General features: G+C 45.9%; 1 protein-coding gene across 1 annotated transcript in view; it reads right to left on the bottom strand.

The window, feature by feature from the left end:
- Positions 1–24,667, bottom strand: part of LOC138295883 (chitin synthase chs-2-like) — a 442,200-nt gene that overhangs the window by 250,663 nt on the left and 166,870 nt on the right. The window contains exons 5-6 of the mRNA XM_069234486.1: positions 23,003–23,092; positions 3,732–3,899 (exon numbers count right to left, since the gene is read on the bottom strand). Of these exons, the coding sequence (XP_069090587.1) occupies positions 3,732–3,899; positions 23,003–23,092 (258 nt within the window). The remainder of the gene's footprint in view (positions 1–3,731; positions 3,900–23,002; positions 23,093–24,667) is intronic.

Raw genomic sequence — 24,667 nt, 5'->3', positions numbered from 1 at the left:
AATACGATATTTTTACCTCACCAGAGGTGTTGTGAGTGCAAAACACATTACTACATGAGGCCATTAGTTATTTAAAGAAGAAAGATAAAAAAATCTACAAAAAAATAAGACTGGCCTCAACACAAAGGTTTAATTGTTTTTGAATAGCCACTTTTTCCTTAGTCTCCAATACTCTACTTAGTCTGAGATCACACATGCTCTGTCATGAACATGTCACCAGTTGGCATTTTTATGTACCTGACCTCCTCCACTTTGCCCATTAAGTGGTTAGTTTAAAGGATTATGGGGAGAAGGCAAAACTTTCTAGCATGGAATGTTTCCTAACAAGGGGTGCATTCACTGGGTAGGCTAGGGCTATCATATGCACTTACAACCCATTTGACCTCTTTGCTTTCTAGACTGTTTCTACCCTGGAATTGTTTTCTCTTACCATGCGGCCTTCTATGATTGCAGAAGATATACAGGCCCAGATTTATCCAACTTTCATGCAACGCAACGCAGCACAGCAAGACACCTTCCTGCTCTGCATGAAAGGTAGAGGGCAGCAATGCACCATTTTCAACATTATATGGTGCATTTTTGTCCTCTCCTTGTACTGGTGCCTAATGTCCTGCATTCCTGCAATGCAGACACCCTTGCGCCGTGGTGCCAGGATGCCTGCATTGTGAGCAGAACTGTTTTTGTGCAGGAAGAACAACTTCCAGCACAAAAACAATCCTCTGAGGCTTTTTCTTCTTTCTACGTGTGCTGCACTTTGCAGCACACGTAGAAAGAGGAAAAATAAACATATTTCACCTTGCTACAGCTCCCTTGGGAAGGCAACATTTTTTGATGCAGTTCCAAGTCTAGCAATCCTGGTAAATCTGGAAAACTCTATGGGTGGAATCTTGAGACTACCCATGCTCCACCCATGGAACGCCTCCCTGGGACAGAGTAATGAAAGGCAGCAACTTGTGCTGCCTTGCATTACTTCAGATTTATCAAACACTGCAGGGCCACGCAAGTCAGCCTCATGTTACTTGGTAAATCTAACTTTAGATTTGAGTTGCCCTTGCATTATCTTGCATGACACAAAGGAAATGCAATACTATAATGGGCATTGATAACGTACAGCAAAAAAGAAAATTTAATACAGGCTTTTGAATGAATAATCAAACAGTCAGATCACTTTTGTTTGGAGAAAATCTGGCGACCAAAATTCTTGTCTTGCAACCTATTTGCTGTCTAAGCTGCATGCCTGATTGGCTATGCAGCCTCTCTTACCACTACGCACTTAGGGCCACATTACGAGTTTGGTGGAGGGGATTACTCCATCACAAATGTGAAGGATGTCCTGTCCACCTTATTATGAGTTCCATCATGTCCTTCGGAACTTGTAATACAGCGGACGGGATATCCGTCACATTTCTGATGGAGTAATCCCCTCTGCCAAACTCGTTTTGAGGCCCTAAATTTCTCAACGTCTGCATGCGCTTTTAATTCACATAAGCCTTTATGTGCAGTGTCTGTGTTGGATTTTCCTTTAAGGGTGGATTAAATCAATCCCACCTCCCCTGCCAAACACCAGGGGAGATCGGGTTAAACAAAGGAAACCATTAATTATGCATTCAAAATGATGACCTTAATAATCTACTGCAGTCAAAAAATCCCATTTAAAACAATGCTTTTCACCTTTTCTGCTGTGAGAAACAAAGTGATTTTTCAAAGTTCTTGCAGACATAATATGAAAATATATTTGGTGTTATCGGGAGGAGGAATAGAGGCAGAATATCTTTTGGTTTTTGGACGGCAAACAGGGGGTCGAGTGTGACAGCAGTATGAAAGTAAAGGGACCTCTTAAAGACAGTGAACTTTCCATAATGAGTCACAGCACTATTGTCTACTGAGGGGCTGCCTCAAGTGGTATTGCAGGCCGCAACCACCCACGAGGTCAGTTAAGTTGGGCAAGTAAACTACAGAGCCACAGAAGTTACAGACTCAAAGCTCAGAGGGAGAGGGCATGAAGGCAAGAGAGTATGGCATCAAGGGAGAAAGGGAAGGAAGTCATTCACATAAGGTGAGGTAGAAGGGGGACAGTAGCAAAGAAAGGATAATTGCGCTGTGGTTATGTTGTGTGTAGCAGTGTTTTCCTCCTGCACTTTCGAGTCTCTTTTTAGAGAGACAAACAATGTTGTGATTGCCTCCTGGAGATTGTCAGACCTTAATGTATCAAAAAATAATGCTCCCTGTCACTTCTCTTACAGCAATTTAGGACTGGTGCTCAGCCCAGAAACAAATCACAGACTGCAGCTGAAGAGATATTGATATACACGAAAGAGAATCAGTGCTAGCTTCAGCATCAATAATAAAGTTGAAAGCATTGGCCCATTATAAAGGGTGCGTGCCCTGAAAGGCAATAAGAGTACCATAAATTGAATAATGGTGTCTGTTATTGACAGGTCTTACAAACATCACATTTGTGATATGCAGTGTTACATAAAAAATATTATTATAGTAAATAATGCCACATGGAGAAGGGAAGAGGTGCTAAGGACAGTATGGACAAGGACAAAAGGATAGCCAGTCCTGCTTTGCTCATCAGCCTAACTAAACCAGTCCTATTTTGTTGTTGTCTTCCACGGAGAACAGTGGCGTAGCGTGGGGGGTGCAGGGGGGGCCGGCCGCACCGGGCGCAACATCTTGGAAGAGACTCGAGTGCTAAAATCCACGGGTTAGGGGGCGCAAATTACTTGCCTTGCCCCGGGTTAGGGGGCGCAAATTACTTGCCTTGCCCCGGGTGCTGACAACCCACGCTACGCCACTGACGGAGAATACTGGTCCTACCCAGACAACTCCTGCTTTGCTTCCTTCCTTTTCTCTTCGTTAGCTGTTGCGAGGCCGGTTCTGCTTCATTCTTCCCTTCCACAGAGTTTACATTCCTGCTCAGGCCATCTTTCTGCACTCATCTCAGTTTACCAGTAATGTTCAGACCAACCCGACTGTAATCTGCATAAGTCTGCACTTGTTACACTAAGCCACAAAAGAGCTTGGAACACTCATGAATTATCTATCAGAACCAATGGCAACTTAGTTAATCTCTTTTGTTCAGATTTGTTTCTGGCATTTCAATGAAGGACATACCTTCAACAACCTAGAGGTTATTCGGTTCACTTTACAGCGCTCTCTAAAGCATATGGTGTTACTTTTTTTGCATTGGATTTTATTTTCTGTATTATTGTTCTTTGCTAATGTGTTGTATCTCAATGTCAACTTTGGAAACAGCCTGAGCTATGTAGAAAAAAACATTGTATTTTGGAGGAGGGACACAAAGAATTGTCGAAACAGGATGTCATTTGAAATTGTGTGCACTTTTACAATGTTTCAAGTTCTCAGCAAACTATGCTGTTTCAGTAAAACGTCTAGGAAAAAGTACTTTATAATTCCAGCATATTGCATATTGAATTGAATGGCTGAGGGACACTTCCTATGTTATCCCCAAACCAAAACCTGATCTACCCAGATATGCATAGGTGACGCAGTGACTTAAGCTGTAATTACAATTCCATTACATTCTATATAAATCGTAATATGGAGGATGGAATATCCCTCACGTCAAGATCGTAATCAGGCCCATAGTCTCTTGGTGAGCAAGGGGAAATAAAAAAAATAGGGGGGACATTGCTTATGGCACATTTATGCATGCATATATACCCTCTCCTGCTAGTTGGCTGCAGGATGGATGGTGGCCATACCTGTGCACTTCTTCTATGGCTGTCGCCAGGCACTCCACATAGCTATTGACACGCCTTTCCTTCAGCTCTTCCGTCTCTTTGAGAAATGCATCATCGAAGTAGATGTGTGCCTCAAAATCAAACTTTTCCTTGTTGGAAACTCCATGTCGTGGTCTGTATTTATCTAATCTTAAATTAGGAGGAGAGCAGCACAACATATAATAAAGGATGTGACATTAAACTGTTTACATTGTGGAAAGGATCATGCAATGTAACTTCTATTCCATGAAACAATAACACCTGTTATTCCATATGAAGGACATTTTGCCTGCATCTAAAAATCTTGTTTGTACTTTCTGCATACATTGCTTTATATACATAGATATACACATGCTTACACAGACACACACTTATTACTCGTTGATGTAAAGTTGTGATATTGCGATCATTAATAACACGTTAAGCTCATGTAATTTCACTTGTATCAATTTACTAATGCTTTCTTCTATGCATCAAGCGCGTCCCCCTCATTCATTCCGAGCAGTTGGGTTTTGAGTTACGCTACTGTTGAGTAAGAGAGATTTTCTATAGAATGAATATAATGCTTAAATGTGTTATAAAATACTGTTTTACGGGTGCTTGTTACTAAAATACTGAGGTTGGGTATTGCACAAAATATTACATCCATCCAATGGTAATTGCACATGTTTTGTCACCATAACAGTATAAGGAGCAATTATGCCAGTTCCCCAAAATACCAGGGACAGTAGAAATAGCATAGTATGCCCTTTGTCCTTTCATGACATTTCAGGAATCAACATCATGTGACTTTTTACCCTGGTGCTACTACAGGAAGTGATGTCACATGATTTGTTTTATCTTCGTGGCATTGCCAGAAGTGACATCACTGTACATCATAGCACATACAATAAGTGATGACGAAAGAAAGGATACTAAAGTGATTAAAAATGTATTTTAGTTACCAACCATATGCTAGTTACGCTACTGTCGTGAGATACCTGAAGAATAACAAGTAAAAATCAGGACCACATAATCCTAAACATAACTTGAAATGCTAAGGCACAGTTTGAAATGCCCAGGCACGCTGTCTATTTGACATCATCAACCACCCTTTCTCTAGGTAAAATCATAATATGCCCAGGCATAACCGTGCATGCCTATAAAAAGTCTTAAATGCCCAGTTTTAGGCACAGAAGTAATAAGCGTTTGCACTGGTGCTTGCATTATAACAGGCCTCGAAAAATCATAAAATTGTTACTAGATCTGCAGGTCATTTTCTTTTACAGAGTCGCATTTTCCTTCATTCTCACATTTGAGTGCACCTTCAAGTGTGTGAGTTCAGCATTTCTGATGTACAAAACAACTCTTCTGTTTGGTTAAATAGACTAAGGCCCTGATTTACAAGCGTCCTGAGCCGCTGATGTGTCACTTTTTTTTATGCATTGGCGGCGCAGGCTGCTGACCCGTATCTACAAGGCCACGCAAAGCCACTTTGCGTGGCTTTACATGGCCTTGCAGAGATGGAGTATCGCAATGCAGCATAAGTCGCTGCGTTGTCTTACTTTGCATCGGGGAGGCATTTCCATGGGTGTCGCATGGGTGATTCCACGCAACACCCATGGATTTTGACGCATTCCCAGATTTACAAGGGTTTTTTAAACCTAGGAATGCGTCAAAACCCTATGCCCCTCCAGGGGTGGCGTAGAAGTGACGCAAATGAAGATATTTCTCCCCGTTTATTCCTCTTGGGATTGTTTTTGTGTTAAAAGGTGCCCCTTCCTGCACAAAAACAATCATCCCCGCAATGCAGGCACCCTTGCACCAACAGCAATTTGTGCGCCAGCACAGGGGAAAATGACAGGAATATGCTGTACCCATAGATATGGCACATTCCTGCCCTTTTGCTTTGACGTGAGGCAGCTCAGCAAGAAGGCTTGCTGCACTGCCCCATGCCAAAGCATTGTAAATCTGGCCCTAAATGTTTGCTCCATGTATAATAATAATCTAGCCCACATATAGGGTATACAGGATCTGTGACTTGCCTTAGTTTACTAATAGCATTGCTTTCAGGGCAGAAGTCTTTTTCCAGTTTATGCTTAAACTCCCACTTTCAATAAATATTTTATTAAAGCATGATGTAGTAGCACGCTGTCATTTACAGACAATAAATGTCCAAGAAATGTCCACAAACCTTCTGTTAGACCTGACAGCCTTAGGGCGGTAATCCCCTAACTTTTTGCCTGCCTCTCTCCACTTTTCTGACACTGTTTTTGCTGGTTTTAGGACTCAGCGCACTTTACCACTGCTAACCAGTGCTAAAGTGCATATGCTCTCTCCCTTAAACATGGTAACATTGGTCCATACCCAATTGGCATATTTGATTTACTTATAAGTCCCTAGTAAAGTGCGCTACATGTACCCAGGGCTTGTAGATTGAATGCTACTAGTGGACGTGCAGCACTGGTTGTGCCACCCACATAAGTAGCCCCTTAACCACATCTCAAGCCTGCCATTGCAAGGCCCGTGTGTGTAGTTTCACTGCCACTTCCACTTGGCATTTGAAAGTGCTTGCCAAGCCTTAAATGCCCCTTTTTCTACATATAAGTCACCCCTAAAGTAGGCCCTAGGTAACCCATACGGCAGGGTGATACGTAGGTAAAAGGCAGGACATGTACAGGTGTGTCCTAGTAGTGTAAAACTCCTATATTCGTTTTCCACTACTGTGAGACCTGCTCCTTTCATAAGCTAGCATTAGGGCTACCCTCATATTCTGCTTGAGTGGTAGAGTCTGATCAGAAAGGGGTAACCAGATCATATTTATTAAGGCCAGAATGGTAATACAACAACCTTCTTATTGGTGAAGTTGGATTATATATTACTACTTTAGAAATGCCACTTTTAGAAAGTGAGCATTTCTCTGCACTTAAAATCCATCTGTGCCTTGCAGCCTGTCTCAAATCCAGGTCTGACTGGACTGGTTGACAGCGCCCTTGTGCATTTCACCCAGACAACCACAAGCACATAATATTCAGTCACACCTTCACTCATCTGCATACTGAATGGGTCTTCCTAGGCTGGGAGGGTGGAGAGCCTGACACTTACATTTCAAAGGCTAGTGGCCTGCCGTCACACAATGGAATGCCAAACTCTCTACTGGGACCCTGGCAGACAGGATTGTACTGAAAGGGGAACTTGTGCACTTCAAAACCACTCTTTGAAGTCTCCCCCACTTCAAAGGCATCTTCTGGTATATAAACTGGGTCACTGACCCCACCAACTCAGACACTTCTGGATCTGAACCTGCAACCTGTAAAGAGAAACTGCCTGGCTGTCCAAAGGACTCATCTGCACTGCTTTGCTGTGAAGGACTGCTCCTCTGCTGTTGCCCTGCTGCCCTCCTGCCCTGTGACTTTGCTGAGAAGTGCTCTCCAAGGGCTTAGATTGAGCTTGCCTCCTGTTTTCTGAAGTTTCAGAGCCAAAAAGACTTCATCTCTTCAAGGAACTCCTTGTGCACCAAAAATCGATGCACAATCTGCCAGAAGTGATGCACAGCCCGTCTTGCGATGAGAAAATTGCCGCACAGCCAAACCGGAATGACGCAGCCTGACTTTTGAGTGAAGAATCAACTCAGTGCCTGCCTTGTGGCCGGAAATTAGACGCACAGCTCTACTGGAACGATGCACAGCCGAACCAGAATAATGCAGCCTGATTTCCCGAGTGAAGAATTGACACAGCGCCTGCAGTGTGACAGAAAATTTGATGCATCACCTACCGGATCGACGCAACGCCTGTTACTTTGACCCAGCACGCCCAGAATTTCCACACATCGTCCCTAGGTGTCAAAAAGATCCCCTCATCGCAGTGAGGAACCAAGCCTTTGCAGCGGAAATCGACGCAATCCCCTTGCAGCGTGGAAAGAAACAATGCATCATCTGTGCCGTGTCTGAAAATCCGATGCACACCCTAATTGTCCACGCATCTCCTCCTCTGTGGTCTCTATGCATGCTATTTTTTTACGCAAACCAGGTACTTTGTGTAAACAAGAGACAACTGTTGATTTCTAAGATTTAAGACTCTTTTTAATCTTGCAAAAGTGATATTTCAAATTGTGCTTATTTAACCTTTATTGTTTTGACCTTAATTTAACCAGATAAATATCCTATGTTTTTCTAAACCTGCGTGGTGGATTTTTGTGGTGTTTTCACTGTGTTACTGTAGGATTGATTGCACAAATACTTTACACATTGCCTTCTAAGTTAAGCCTGACTGCTCAGTGCGAGAGGGTGGGCACCAGGTAATTTAAATTGTGTGTGATTTACCCTGACTAAGATTGTGGTCCCTTTGTTGACAAGGGTGTATACATACCTCTGCCAACTAGAGACCCTATTTCTAACACCTTCCCACTAACTTGTAGCTTTAGTGATAAAACTACGTGGTGTATTAATATTCTGTGAGAACTGGCTTTAAGGAAACATATTTATCATTTGCACATCACCAAGTAAAGTGTTCTTATTTATTTGATTCCTATTAAAATATTTTTTCATTACATTGAAGAACAAAAATGGTCTTCCATAGCTTTTGACATGTATTTTGAAATGTTTATACAGTAGACTTAGTTATTTAAATGTTGTGGGTTAGGAAAAACCCACCTAGCCTTTCATCTCACAATTTTGCCAGCAGGTCAGACAGGACAAGTTAGACAATCCTGGAATTCTGCAGTCAGAATGGAAAAAGACAAAGTAACTTTTAACCTCTGTCTCTGAACACAGAACAAATGCAACAAGAACATGATTTAAAGGCATCTTTTTCACTCTCTGGCTGAACAGAGCATCTGTTATTTGTCATCTCACCAGAAGGAGCTGGTAGGTCCTAAAAATAGCTCAATCCGATAACAATTGACTCACCGTGGAGTAGATTTTGGGAGCCCTGGATAAGTAGCACAGATCAGGTTTTAAACCAAAAAGTTATTTTGCACTGAATTTTGATTTTGGTGTAGCACCCAGAACTCTTTGTAGCATCCCCTAGACCAACGTGTTGCAAGCGGAGGCATGTCTGGGTTAGGCCAACTCAAAAAGCTTACATTTTGGTGCTTGTCCATCCATCATAACTGATTGTTATCGCAGAAAGCCTGGGTTCCTTTTCTAGAAAGAGCATGTGTACTTTACTCAGTGATTTATTGAGTAGCATACACATACCCTATGTTAGAAATGGGGTTTTTGGTTGGCAGTCAGGTTGCCCTCTGTCCAAGCAAGAACCCTCACTCTAGTCAGGGTAAGTCACACACAATCCAAAATCAGCCTGTGCTCACCCTCGGTAGCTTGGCACGAGCAGTCAGGCTTAACTTAGAAGGCAATGTATAAAGCATTTGTGCAATAAATCATACAAAACCATAGCATAACACCACAAAAATACACCACACAGTATTTAGAAAAACATATAATATTTATCTGGGTATCTTCAGGTCAAAACGATCAAAGTTGCAATACGAATTTGTAACGTTATCACTGAGAAGTGATAGAAAGTGTCTTAAGTCTTTAGAAAGTAAACAAAGTCTCTTTCAAACACAAAGTACCTGGTTTCTGGTGGAAAATCTCCTCAGAGGGCCACAGGAGAAGAGGTGCGTGGAAAACTGGTGTGTGCGTCGATTTCTCCTCAGCACACACGGACTTGCGTCGTTATTTTCCACGCGGGGAGTCGGGCGTCGTTTTCCGGCGCGTGGACAGTCTCTTACTGTGGTTTGCGGGGAGTACCAGATGTCCCGGGTCTGTGCGGGGATTTTCCTGCTTGTTTTCCGGCTGCGCGTCGTTCTGCGGGGCTGCGCGTCGAAGTTTCGATCTCACGGCAGGTGTCGCGTCGATTTCTCTGGCGGAGTCGGGCAGCGTTGTCCTTGCGAGGCCGTGCGTCAAAGTTTTGATATCACGGCAGGCGTTGCGTCGATTTCTCCTGGAAAGTCGGGCGGCGTTGTCCTTGCGAGGCCATGCGTCAAAGTTTAGATCTCACGGCAGGCGTCGCGTCGATTTCTCCTGCGGAGTCGGCGGCGTTGTCCTTGCGAGGCCGTGCGTCAAAGTTTTGATCTCACGGCAGGCGTCGCGTCGATTTCTCCCGGGAAGTCGGGCGGCGTTGTCCTTGCGAGGCCGTGCGTCAAAGTTTCGGTCGTCCCGAAGACGTCGCGTTGATCAGCGTTGGTGTGCGGCGTTTTTCTGGCCACAGAACAAGCTGTGCGTCGAAAAGTTCGGCGCACGGAGCGTCCAAGAGGAAGAGAGAAGTCTTTTTGGTCCTGAGACTTCAAGGAACAGGAGGCAAGCTCTATCCAAGCCCTTGGAGAGAACTTTCACAGCCAGACAAGAGGTCAGCAAGGCAGCAGGGCAACAGCAAGGCAGCAGTCCTTTGTAGAAAGCAGACAGGTGAGTCCTTTGAGCAGCCAGGCAGTTCTTCTTGGCAGGATGTAGTTTCTGGTTCAGGTTTCTTCTCCAGCAAGTGTCTGATGAGGTAGGGCAGAGGCCCTGTTTTATACTAAGTTGTGCCTTTGAAGTGGGGGTGACTTCAAAGAGTCCCTAAGAAATGCACCAAGCCCCCTTTCAGCTCAATCCTGTCTGCCAGAGTCCCAGTAGGGGGTGTGGCAGTCCTTTGTGTGAGAGCAGGCCCTCCACCCTCCCAGCCCAGGAAGACCCATTCAAAATGCAGATGTATGCAAGTGAGGCTGAGTACCCTGTGTTTGGGGTGTGTCTGAGTGAATGCACAAGGAGCTGTCAACTAAACCTAGCCAGACGTGGATTGAAGGGCACAACAAGATTTTAGTGCAAAGAAATGCTCACTTTCTAAAAGTGGCATTTCTAGAATAGTAATATTAAATCCGACTTCACCACTCAGCAGGATTTTATATTACCATTCTGGCCATACTAAATATGACCTTCCTGCTCCTTTCAGTTCAGCAGCTGCCACTTCAACAATGTATGAGAGCAGCCCCAATGTTAGCCTATGAAGGGAGCAGGCCTCACAGTAGTGTGAAAACTAATCTAGGAGTTTTACACTACCAGGACATATAACCACACAAGTACATGTCCTGCCTTTTACCCACACAGCACCCTGCTCTAGGAGTTACCTAGGGCACACATTAGGGGTGACTTATGTATAGAAAAAGGGGAGTTCTAGGCTTGGCAAATACCTTTAAATGCCAAGTCGAAGTGGCAGTGAAACTGCACACACAGGCCTTGCAATGGCAGGCCTGAGACAAGGTTTAGGGGCTACTGAGGTGGGTGGCACAACCAGTGCTGCAGGCCCACTAGTAGCATTTAATCTACCTGCCCTAGGCACATGTAGTGCACTCTACCAGGGACTTACAAGTAAATTAATTAGTCAATCATGGATAAACCAATCAGTAGTACAATTTACACAGAGAGCATATGCACTTTAGCACTGGTTAGCAGTGGTAAAGTGCCCAGAGGTCAAAAGCCAACAACAACAGGTCAGAAAAAATAGGAGGAAGGAGGCAAAAAGTTTGGGGATGTCCTTGTCAAAAAGCCAGGTCCAACATGAACCCCTATCAGCCTAAAGCCAGGGGAGAACAATCACTATCCTGATGTACTTCCCTGTTTGAGGCGACAGAACAAGGACCCAGGCCCACAACAGCAGGGGCATGCTCCAGTTCTTCGCCTTCCTGACTCCAATTGGATCACTCTGTCCATACTCTCAGGGCCCACTAAGCCAACCCATGGGGAACCTTTCTCCTTACCTGGGGATCCCATCTGTGCAGCCCCTAACCTTACTTTGCTCACAGATGTATCCCAGGAGCAGGATAGTACCACCATGACCAACACAGTGGTGTTGCCCACTCTACCCCCGGGGTGTGACACTTGTCCCCTCCCCAGGGATAACTCTGTCCACCCGGACAACAAGCCACAGTGATTACTGACAGCTGCCAGGGATGAGAGCCAGGCCCCAGGCCTCTCAAAGCTCTCCAACCACTGTGGCTGTGGAGAGTGGGGGGCGGTAGCCCCAGGTGCTGGGCACCCTTTAACCACTCTCCCTTCCACCAGGTCAGGGATGACAGCCTGAACCTGGTCCTCCCGTCTGGGGCTCTGTACCCTCCCTCCTGGAGCGGTACCCCCAGAGTCCAACATGGAACACAGAAGTCGCCCTGTACCATTCCTCCACCAGTGCAGGGCTCTTAACCTGCAACTGGCCCTCCAACCTGGGGCCTGTACCTTCAGGTTGGACTAGGGCCCGGGGTGAGGCTTCCTTGCCCCTGCCCTCCCTTCTGGGGTCCAGCACCCTCCAACTAGGAGTGGCCTCCTCAGAAGACAACATGGTAGGGGCACTGTTATCAGTAGCCCCTCCCTCCAGGTCCGGGGGGACACCCTGAACCTGGTCTTCCAGCCCAGGGTCTGTACCCTCAGACTGGATCACTGCCTGGCAAACCAGGACTTCCTGGGGGGCACACCTACCCCCCACCAGGTCAGAGTTTAACCTCTGCACCTGACCATTCAACTCAGAGTCACCACCCTGAAGTTGAACAATTGCCTGGCAGGCCAGGACTTCCTGGAGGGCACACTGACCCTCCACCAGGTCAGAGTTTAACCTCTGAACTTGGCCATTCAACTCAGAGTCACCACCCTGAAGTTGAACAATTGCCTGGCACGCCAGGACTTCCTGGAGGGCACACTGACCCTCCACCAGGTCAGAGTGTAACCTCTGGACCTGGTTCTCCAACCTAGGGTCACCACCCTGAGGTTGGGCAACTGCCTTTCATGCCAGGGCTTTCTGGGGGGCACACCTACCCCCCACCAGGTCAGAGTTTAACCTCTGAACCCGGTTATCCAACCCATAGTCAGCACCCTGAGGTTGGACAACTGCCTGGTACACCAGGACTTCCAGGGAGGCACACCTACCCCCCCGAGGTCAGAGTTTAACCTCTGAGCCTGGTGCCCCAACCCAGGGTCACCACCCTGAGGTTGGGCAATTGCCTGGCACGCCAGGACTTTCTGGGGGGCACACCTACCCCCCACCAGGTCAGAGTTTAACCTCTGAACCTGGTCATCCAACCCAGAGTCAACACCCTGAGGTTGGACAATTGCCTGGCACAGCAGGACTTCTTGGGAGGCACACCTACCTCCCACCAGGTCAGAGTTTAACCTCTGAACCTGGGTATCCAAACCAGAGTCACCACCCTGAGGTTGGCCAACTGCCTGGCACACCAGGACTTTCTGGGAGGCACACCTACCTCCCACCAGGTCAGAGGTTAACCTCTGAACCTGGTTCTCCAACCCAGGGTCACCACCCTGAGGTTGAACAATTGCCTGGCACGCCAGGACTTTCTGGGGGGCACACCCACCCCCCACCAGGTCAGAGTTTAACCTCTGAACCCGGTTATCCAACCCAGAGTCAGCACTCTGAGGTTGGACCACTGCCTGGTACACCAGGACTTTCTGGGGGGCACACCTAGCCCCCAACAGGTCAGAGTGTATCCCCTGAACCTGGTTAGCCAATCCAGAGTCACCACCCTGAAGTTGAACCATTGCCTGGCAGGCCAGGACTTCCAGGGAGGCACACCTACCTCCCACCAGGTCAGAGTTTAACCTCTTTGCCTGGTTCCCCAACCCAGGGTGACCACCCTGAGGTTGGGCAATTGCCTGGCACACCAGGACTTTCTGGGGGGCACACCTACCCCCCACCAGGTCAGAGTTTAACCTCTGAACCTGGTCATCCAACCCAGATTCAACACCCTGAGGTTGGACAATTGCCTGGCACAGCAGGACTTCTTGGGAGGCACATCTACCTCCCACCAGGTCAGAGTTTAACCTCTGAACCTGGGTATCCAACCTAGAGTCACCACCCTGAGGTTGAATCTTTGCCTGGCATGCCAGGACTTCCTGGGGGGCACTCTCACCCCCCACAAGGGACATACCGTCCCCAAGGGTCACACAAGAGTCTGGTTGGCGCAGGTCTCCCGACCTCTGCCCATCCGGCAGAGTCTGGGTTTCCCCCAAACCAGAAACGGTTTCACCTGGGTCATTCCTGGGGGGCTCTGCTCTCAGAGCTGTCCCCTGACTCTCAAGGTCCTCCACTGGGGTCTGCAACCCCCTCTCAACCCTATGTCTGGACTTCTGCACCCCCTCACTAGGAGGGGTACTGCCAGACACCAGAACTGTTGGGATGCTGGCTACAGTCACCCCCCCAAGTTCTTCTGACACTGCGGGGCTTCCCTCCCTGTACGTACAGAACAGGCTAGGCTTCCCTCCTGATGTTCCCTCATGGAACCCTCTAGGACCTGGGACCTACCTGGGACACTACAATCCTTTCCCACCTCACTCGGTTGGGAACCACCTAGACCACTCCCTTCAGGAGCACCCCCAAATGCCTCTTCAGACTCTCTGGTACTCACCCAGAAGTCTGCCTCCATTGTAAGTTCCCTGGGGTCAGAGAACTCACACTCCACCTGGTGTTGGCGTAGCTCTGGAAAATAAGGACCAGACATATGCTCTCCAGCAATTACATCATTCTGCCCTTCACATGTATTAACCACAGTACCCTTCACCCAACCACCCAGTAACTCAACCTTGGAAAAGCACTCTACTTCACCCTCCTGAGACTGGTGAGACAGTATCTGTCTGTCCCTGACACTCAACCCATACTCTTCTGGGATGTCTCTACACTCTATATCCAGGATGTCCACCAGGGGGGAACCCTTTTCTCTGTCACTCTCTGCTAGAGTCAGTAAAGTGTCCCTCCCCCCAGTAGGAATATGACTCCCTGTGCCAGTTACCCAATCCTTCTCAGGGACCCTGTGCATAACGGGAACTACCTCATACCCTTGAACTGCCTGGGGTGTGTCAACTCCCTTCTTCAAGTTGGGCACCACATCTCTGGGCTTGTGCCCTTCTTCAGCAGTACTAGATGCAAGATTTTTGCTGCCACCATCTGAACTGGACTCAGCCCTTCCGGCCTCCAGTTTCTGCTCTTTACAGCTCAGCTCTTGAGCTGCAATCTTTTCTTCTTCCAGGGCTAAGAGTCTTTTTGCCTCAACCTCTGCAAGATACTCCTCTAATTGTTGCTCCTGTCGCCTTTGACCTCGGAGCCATTCATCTATTTCTGGGTCACTGTCCAACTCTGAGTAGTCTTCCTCCTCATCTGAGTAGTCTTCCTCCTCCTCTGAGGGGTACTTAGTCATTTGGTTTCTTGCTGCCTCTCTCTCTGCCCATCTTTCCTCCCCACAGACTATGTAGTGATGGAGCATCTCCGCCTTAGTAGATCTCCTTGCTACAGGAAGGCCCCATTTTCTGCAAAGCTCCCTTAGGTCAGCCTTAGTGAGGTGGTCAGTACGAACAAAGAATGAGTAGGTAAGCAATCCCATTCTGATAAGATCTTACCAGCAAAAACCAAAATCCAAAGTCCAAAATATCAATAGTATATCCAGGAGGACATCAGAGAATCAAAAGCCAAAAAAGATGAAAAATCAAGTTGACCTTCAACTGCGGGTAGGTAGTGAAATACTTAGCTACTGTATGTCACTGCACAAACACAAGTCCTATCCTCACTGCTGATCACCAATGTTAGAAATTGGGTTTTTGGTTGGCAGTCAGGTTGCCCTCTGTCCAAGCAAGAACCCTCACTCTAGTCAGGGTAAGTCACACACAATCCAAAATCAGCCTGTGCTCACCCTCCGGTAGCTTGGCACGAGCAGTCAGGCTTAACTTAGAAGGCAATGTGTAAAGCATTTGTGCAATAAATCATACAACACCATAGCATAACACCACAAAAATACACCACACAGTATTTAGAAAAATATATAATATTTATCTGGGTATCTTCAGGTCAAAACGATCAAAGTTGCAATACGAATTTGTAAAGTTATCACTGAGAAGTGATAGAAAGTGTCTTAAGTCTTTAGAAAGTAAACAAAGTCTCTTTCAAACACAAAGTACCTGGTTTCTGGTGGAAAATCTCCTCAGAGGGCCACAGGAGAAGAGGTGCGTGGAAAACTGGTGTGTGCGTCGATTTCTCCTCAGCACACACGGACTTGCGTCGTTATTTTCCACGCGGGGAGTCGGGCGTCGTTTTCCGGCGCGCGGACAGTCTCTTACTGTGGTTTGCGGCGAGTACCAGATGTCCCGGGTCTGTGCGTGGATTTTCCTGCTTGTTTTCCGGCTGCGCGTCGTTCTGCGGGGCTGCGCGTCGAAGTTTCGATCTCACGGCAGGCGTTGCGTCGATTTCTCCGGCGGAGTCAGGCGGCGTTGTCCTTGCGAGGCCGTGCGTCAAAGTTTTGATCTCACAGCAGGCATCGCGTCGATTTCTCCTGGAAAGTCGGGCGGCGTTGTCCTTGCGAGGCCGTGCGTCAAAGTTTCGATCTCACGGCAGGCGTCGCGTCGATTTGTCCTGCGGAGTCGGGCGGCGTTGTCCTTGCGAGGCCGTGCGTCAAAGTTTTGATCTCACGGCAGGCGTCGCGTCGATTTCTCCCGGGAAGTCGGGCGGCGTTGTCCTTGCGAGGCCGTGCGTCAAAGTTTCGGTCGTCCCGAAGACGTCGCGTTGATCAGCGTCGGTGTGCGGCGTTTTTCTTGCCACAGAACAAGCTGTGCGTCGAAAAGTTCGGCGCACGGAGCGTCCAAGAGGAAGAGAGAAGTCTTTTTGGTCCTGAGACTTCAAGGAACAGGAGGCAAGCTCTATCCAAGCCCTTGGAGAGCACTTTCACAGCCAGACAAGAGGTCAGCAAGGCAGCAGGGCAACAGCAAGGCAGCAGTCCTTTGTAGAAAGCAGACAGGTGAGTCCTTTGAGCAGCCAGGCAGTTCTTCTTGACAGGATGTAGTTTCTGGTTCAGGTTTCTTCTCCAGCAAGTGTCTGATGAGGGAGGGCAGAGGCCCTGTTTTATACTAAGTTGTGCCTTTGAAGTGGGGGTGACTTCAAAGAGTCTCTAAGAAATGCACCAAGCCCCCTTTCAGCTCAATCCTGTCTGCCAGAGTCCCAGTAGGGGGTGTGGCAGTCCTTTGTGTGAGGGCAGGCCCTCCACCCTCCCAGCCCAGGAAGACCCATTTAAAATGCAGATGTATGCAAGTGAGGCTGAGTACCCTGTGTTTGGGGTGTGTCTGAGTGAATGCACAAGGAGCTGTCAACTAAACCTAGCCAGACGTGGATTGAAGGGCACAACAAGATTTTAGTGCAAAGAAATGCTCACTTTCTAAAAGTGGCATTTCTAGAATAGTAATATTAAATCTGACTTCACCAGTCAGCAGGATTTTATATTACCATTCTGGCCATACTAAATATGACCTTCCTGCTCCTTTCAGATCAGCAGCTGCCACTTCAACAATGTATGAGAGCAGCCCCAATGTTAGCCTATGAAGGGAGCAGGCCTCACAGTAGTGTGAAAACGAATCTAGGAGTTTTGCACTACCAGGACATATAACCACACAAGTACATGTCCTGCCTTTTACCCACACAGCACCCTGCTCTAGGGGTTACCTAGGGCACACATTAGGGGTGACTTATGTAAAGAAAAAGGGGAGTTCTAGGCTTGGCAAATACCTTTAAATGCCAAGTCGAAGTGGCAGTGAAACTGCACACACAGGCCTTGCAATGGCAGGACTGAGACAAGGTTAAGGGGCTACTGAGGTGGGTGGCACAACCAGTGCTGCAGGCCCACTAGTAGCATTTAATCTACCTGCCCTAGGCACATGTAGTGCACTCTACCAGGGACTTACAAGTAAATTAATTAGTCAATCATGGATAAACCAATCAGTAGTACAATTTACACAGAGAGCATATGCACTTTAGCACTGGTTAGCAGTGGTAAAGTGCCCAGAGGTCAAAAGCCAACAACAACAGGTCAGAAAAAATAGGAGGAAGGAGGCAAAAAGTTTGGGGATGTCCCTGTCAAAAAGCCAGGTCCCACACCCTACAAATCACAAAAATTATAATTGCTTTATTGTATATATACCACAATTACCTATTCCTCTCAATGGCAGCGCAGATCAGCCACATAGGAAAATATTCCAGATTTACTCTGCTCTTGATAAAAAAAAAATTCTGACTGCCACTGCTTTCCCGCTGGTGGTTCAGGTGTTAGCCATTCCCCATACTGACAACAGCAATACAACTGCTGCTGGAGTACTGATGTCAGCACTGGCACACTGATCATACACCCAGCAGCTAGTCTTCTACCAAGGACCACATAATAAGACCACATGTTCCCAGTTGTCAGGGAGCTATACTGGTTTCTACTTGAGGAAAAAGTTACATTTAAACTGACATGTAATCTTCAAAGCTTTTCGCCTGCAGTACACTTACATTCTGCTATAAGAATATTGGGAGGTCAAAAAAATCTAAGGTTTGTGTAACTCTAATGGCTGGATTCTAGATCTACTTAGCCATCATTCAATCCTTCTGAAGAGCTGCCTCCACATTTCGGAACTCCCTTCTTGAAGGGAATAGGAATTCAAGTAGAAATCATCCTTCTTTATAGTAAAACTGAAGCCTATTTAAAAAGTACTTACACTAGGCTTTTTCTGTCAAGTTTAGAAATGTCACAACTTCATCTTGTGCCCTATGTGCTGTGGGTTTTTCTCGTCGGAATCATGTCACCCTCCTTTTGTGGAACCTCAATATCCTGAGCATTCCAAGTCATCCTTCCCTTGTGGCTCCTTCCCGTCTCACACACTCGATGACTCCCATCCCAGGAAGCCTGAACCACTGACCCACCTGTTCTGTGCTAAGCAAGTTTAGTCTGTTTTGCACCTGCTAATTATCACGTGTCTTTTTAGGATAAGTTAGGCTTCCATTGTGACTCATTAAATTGTACTATCATGCACTGTGCGTTCCGTTACATATGTTAACTGTTTCTAATTACCCTTTGGACCTGCCACCTATAAGGCCTTATATCTGTTGAATGTAACACATGATTTTTGCCAGGTTCATCTGAATATTCCACACAGCAATGTGGGACATGTGCCTTCTGGAACACTTTTTTCTTCCAGCATAAGTACATCCTCTGAACTTGTATTGGCATGTGGCCTCATTTTAGTACTACACAAGCATTGTCCCTGCACCCACCTCCTGAGTTGCCCAGAACTTCCAGCACTCTAGTCTTTCAAGCCTTCTTGTTGATCTTGTGACCATGGCTTCTGCAACACTTCTAGTGTCAACCTTCATGAGCTACAATTCCGCCTCTGCTTGAGCTTCTTGCACCAAGCCTCTTGTTGTTTTTGGACTCCAGTTAAAGTACTAGACAAGGCTAAGTACTTTCCCCTCATGTTAGTGCGCACTGATCTATAGGTTAGCAGATAAGACAAAGGCTGATTCCTATGTAGGCGTTAGCACGTTTTCAGACATTGGACATTCTTTGAGAGTTAACCCCCATAAGGATCAGCGCTCTGGACTCTTGCATTCCCGCACCCTGAACTTTATTGTACCCAAACTGAAAGTTTGCCACTGTGTTTTTGACAAGTTGTATCTAGTATTTTGCAAGAAACGTCTAGAGCTTGAAGTTGTATATGAGTTTGAGTCTGAATCTCGTATGTTCCAGAGTGCCAGAAAACCTCCAGTTTATTCTTGAAATGGTTCCTGCTCTCGCTCAGGCAATAGTTATGATTATGTCTGTAAGTGTACATATAGTGTAAACAATTGCTAGATCATTTGGGGTTGGGAACGTGAGGGTAACTTTCCCTCTTGTTGTTTTTAGTGTTCCACCTCTGCATAAGGATAACGAGGGCCAGGGAGTTCCAATTCTCCTAGACACTGCACCAGACAGCAGAGCAGTCCCCTCAGTTACGCAAGTTCATATTTTATTGTTTTGTCACATCCCTGTCGCCCCCCCGGGGGGCAGTTGATGAAACTAGGCAGTTGTTACGTTTTTCATAAAAGCTGCCCCAGCTGGGATTGGGGGTCCAGCATTGTATCTGTGGTAGGAGCTAGATAAGTGTGAGACAATAAATCTGCATACACTCCTCTTTCTAGTATCAGCACCTCTACATCTTCATTTCCCCTATCTTACCTAACCTCTCTCGTTTCTCAATTCTCCAAAACCCCTCTTTAAAGTTAAGTTAAAAAGTAACCTGCAAGTTTTTTCTGTAATCTTCTGTTCTGTGCTCACTCTAGCCAAATGTACCTCATCTCTTCTTCTCTCATAATATCTGCTTACTTCTTCTACTTGCCCTCTCCTGTGATGTAGCTAATCTCTGCACTGAATTGAAATTCCGAGAACTTGGATTTATTTTCTTAGTACTACATCCTCACCACAAATGTTGCTTGGATTGTACAGCACTCTAACATCTTCTTGGTAGAGTTGCATAATGTAGCAGGAATTGGCAAAGCCAGTAGATCTGGCTCTGGCTACTAGCCTTTTGGCTTTGTCAGTGCGTATTGGCGTGTGTTTTGTCATGGTTTTGCAAATATTTGTTAGAGAAGCCATAGGAAAAATGATTTTGGGCTCAATAAGGATAAATTGGCATTGTAGTCCATGACTCTCAAGGAAACTACTACGTGTGTAGATATACTCCTTGTGAAAGGACAAAATATACTGCTTGAAAGTGAAGTTAGCCAATGGCACAAGTGGGCTGACCTAGTGCCCCATGTTGTATGCTGTAGTGGGTAGGGTACGAGTGATAAAAAGAAAACATAACCTCGAACATCAGCTTGAATCATTTCATGGAAGGTAGCAAGAAAAAGCAAACTAGTAAACTGAAGGCTTGAGTTCTCCTGGAAACGAAGTCTCTTATATAGATGAGTGAATTTTGATCAGATTTCACACTCATTAGCGATGACAACCACATTAATGGACAAGCAGATAGACTGCTGACCAAGGTAAAGAATGTAGGAGACTTTTTTTGTTACATGTTTCAAAGGGAGACAAAGTCATCGATTTGGGTTCAGTTATGAACTCTGTGCCATACTACTGCTATCTGCAATACTCTGGACTGCCCTGGTACTTCTTTCACAGGCTTCAGATGTAATAAAATGCCAATGTGGGGCTACTTGGGTGCCTCAAACTCAAGGACCATGCTTCTGTATTGAGAAGGTCACTTCATTGGTTGCCAATCAGAGTCTGAATTAATGTATTGCTCTCAAAACTCTTGCAAAGTTCTTGCTGGTGAAGCCCCGGGACAACCTTCACAGAACTACTCCAAAGCAAGCACTTCAATTCAGTGGACAGTCTGCTGACTCACCACAAGACCAAGGTAACTAAACAAAGACAGGAGGTTTTTGGATTTCTGGGATCACACCTGTGAAACCGACTACCAATGCCTTTAATACAGGTAGATAATCTGGCATTCCTGAAATGAAAGAGACAGAGGGGATGAAGAAAATATTTGAGGCTTTAGAAAGAAGGTGATTGGATGCAGGTTTTTCTGCAGTAGTTTACAATATATATCTACATACTCAGTACTGATAGCTACTTCTGTTCTACTTCCTGAGAAACTGAATAACCAAACTTAACCATGGAGTCATTAACCAACTTTCTCGAACCATCAGCAAATCAACAGGCCAATTAATATTATGCTTCCCTCACTATTTGACTGCTGACGTACGTGGAAAAGCTTGTATATGTACTGTTGAATGTTATATACAAAACCGGTCTGGTTGTATGTTAACATGGTTATTTTATTTTTTCCTCAATTCATGTTTGTACCAAAACTAAGGCTAACAAGGCAAAGAAGGGACATTTTAATTCTCTAGTACACACACTCTTCATACACTTAGGCCCATATTTATACTTTTTTTCCGCCACATTTGCGCCACTTATTGACGCAAAAGCGGCGCAAACTTACAGAATGTAATTGTGTTTTGTAAGTTTGAGCCGCTTTTGGGTCAAAAAGTGCTGCAAATGAGGCACAAAAAAGGTATAAATATGGACCTTAGCATCTGAAGTGCAGCTATACTGTATAGAGACATGGGGGCCAATTCACAAAGGGCCTTAGCACTCATGGCAGAGGACCCACAGTCGGGCTGAGAGGAGCGCACTGATGGCGGGGGCCTGGACTAGTGGCGGGACCTCCACTATGGGTAAATACATTATGGGGGTCCCACCGACAGTGCGGGGGCCCTTTGTGAATAGGGTCCAAGATCCTTCAGACTTCCATCTAGAAGAAAAGAGGAAAAGTAGCATTGGGCTTCCATCCACTTGTATTTTTTCCAACAAGAAATATTGCTTGCTATTTTTCTGTAGACAAATGCGTTCTAAGCCCGAGCTGGCCTCTTTTTGCTTCATTGCTCCATGGTATAGCCTAAATAAGGATGCTATATGAGGTAAAAGGTGAAAGGGTAGAGTTAGAAACAGAACGGTTTCTGGAAGGAACGCTGTATTATGGAGTTCCGTTTTCATGCCTAATGGCATCAAAAGGTGTGTGGAGAGGCTTTACGTCACTTGGCATAGCGCCATGAACTAATCCAACCATGCTTTAAATTGGCTGGTGATAATTTAGACACAGTTTTAGGTTAATAGGTAGGGATGTGAAATGAAATTGGGACTTATCTAAGCTACGCCCTAATTTATATACAAGTTTTTTATATAAACTGTGACACTTCTAATGCATATAAATTGTAGCCAAGGAGTGCATAGTAAATAATCCTACAGAGTATAATGCTGTTGTTTGTGTGTATTGATTTTGGGATACAGGTTGGGGCACTATATATATTACCTGTATAGATTCTCTGACAGGGATGTCTGTTCGCTGTTAGTGTTTACCTATCCCTTTGTATAGTACTCAGGTACTCTTAGGCCTTTGGAAAAACCCCAAAAATGAAAACAGTCAAATAATCTGAAGGAGGCGGCTGTTTGAAGGAGATAGATGAAAGAGGTCCTCTTCTCCTGTGGATCATTCTATGGGGAGCCACCATAGGAGAAAGAGTCGGATGAACCCGAGAAAAAGGGAATGACGTAGCACAAGTGCAGGTCAGAAACAGGTGGCACTCTGCGTCATACAATAGTCTTTGTCCAGTCTGGAGAAAAATTGCCCGACCTGCTGCTACATTAAGGTAATAGTAGTCATTCAACAAAAGGCAACATCACAAGCGACACCTTCTCAAGGGGAAGGATAGCAACAAAACAGCAAACTGTAATTTTTCATTGTTCTCCAAATTCTTGCTCTGGAGCTGAAACTCAATCACAACTTTTGATTGCCCTGCTAACCGTTTTGGCTACTTTTGCTCCAGGCGAGTCCGGATTGTGGCACTGAAACACAGCGGTGCAAGATTAAGGCTCTGTTTGCCTCCCAGTTTTGTGTACTGTAAGAATTCACTATTAACGCATAATGCATTATTTCAATAAAATACCAATAGATCTGTACCTAAACATTGATGTAATGATCTTCAGCATTTCATCGAACGTCTCATGCCACATTGTTGCACATAGGTAGATTTTGACATGTTCTGTGGTGCTGTGAAAACAAATAAAATACAAATGAAATGACAGCATAAATGGAAACAGGTGGTCCTTCTATTACATAATACCAGTCATAGAGATCTGTGCACCAGTAAATATACACTATGCATGACTGTATGAAGAGAATGCCATATTCAAAGAAACAATAAACATACTTTTCATAGATAATGACTGGTGTCAACAAAAGAAATATGAAATATATTGCAGATAAGTAAGTGTATATACAAGTAAATACGAAGGCATATACGCCCTCATTAGAACCTCGGCGGTCTTTTCAAAAGACCGTCGCGGCTGCAGGAGCCAGAATACCGCCAGTGCTGGCAGTATTTCTGGATCCCTATTACAGTCACATCAACATTTCTGGCGGCTCGTAATAGAGCCGGCGGCAATGCTGATGTGCAGCGGGTGCAGTAGCACAGTGAAATGCGCAACGGGCTATGCCTGGGGGCCCCTGCACTGCCCATGCCAAGTGCATGGGCAGTGCAGGGACCCCCAGGGGCACCCCCCCAAGACCCCCTTACCGCCAGCCTTTCCATGGCAGTGTTTACCGCCATCGCCAGGCTGGCGGTCGGGGACTCATAATCCCCAGGCTTGCACCGCTGCCCTGGGGATTATAACTGCAGAAGCCTGGCAGTATAGTGTAGGGGCTGGCGGTATGGCCGTGGCTATTGCGCCACGGTCATAATAGCTGGCGGAACACAGCCAGCCTGTTGGCGGTGTTATCGCCAGCTTACTGCCGCCGCCAGGGTCATGATGAGGCCCTCAATGTATTGCTGTTACCCTTCTCATCCCATCCCAAATCACTCCGCCAAACATGCTAAACAAGGACAAGTCAGGCAGGGAATAAATACATCTTGCATGCATCTGGAGGGAGCTCAGACTATCACTTCACTGTTTGTAACCTCCATAATCCTGTTACCTACAAGACATACACAAGCCCAGGAGGACTGTCTATAATGATATGGAGTTAAGGGGATCATTCGTCCCAGAGTGGACCCAACAAGCTTTGTGACTGACTCAATATACTCCTAAATCAGGTGTGCAGGTTACAAAGAAATAGCTGAATCAATAGTATGTGAAGAATCATGCCCACTCCGCAATTAGTCCTGTGCAGATATCTCACTTGGATTAAGAAAAACGTTCTCAAGACACAGACACCTTTTTATCCTCTGTTTGCCACCATCACTTATTCGTACAGCCTTTTGTCTGTGCACTACTTCACTAGTATTCTGGCAGTGCATTCAAGAGCACTTAGTCCTACATTAAAAAAAAAAGCATCATGAGTAAATGCGTGGAATCTCGTGTCTATCTCTTTACTTTGTGTTGAAGCACTGCATCGTCTTCACAAGGGACCCTATGAGGGAAAACCAGGAGTTAGCCTCAGTATTACCTACACAAGGATCCCCAGCAATTTGAGGCCTCTTGGTTCCAATATTTTATGACTTTTCACTTTTCTTACCTTATGAGCCTTTAGAGCAAAAGTGGTCAATTATAGTTTGGCAGAAGAGACTTTCTCCCATAAATTAGGAACAACTGGTTTTACTTGGACAACTATTGGGTTTCCAATGTC

This window comes from Pleurodeles waltl, chromosome 5 (assembly GCF_031143425.1).
Source record: "Pleurodeles waltl isolate 20211129_DDA chromosome 5, aPleWal1.hap1.20221129, whole genome shotgun sequence".
Taxonomy (NCBI): domain Eukaryota; kingdom Metazoa; phylum Chordata; class Amphibia; order Caudata; family Salamandridae; genus Pleurodeles; species Pleurodeles waltl.
This window is presented reverse-complemented; position numbering and strand designations above follow the sequence as displayed.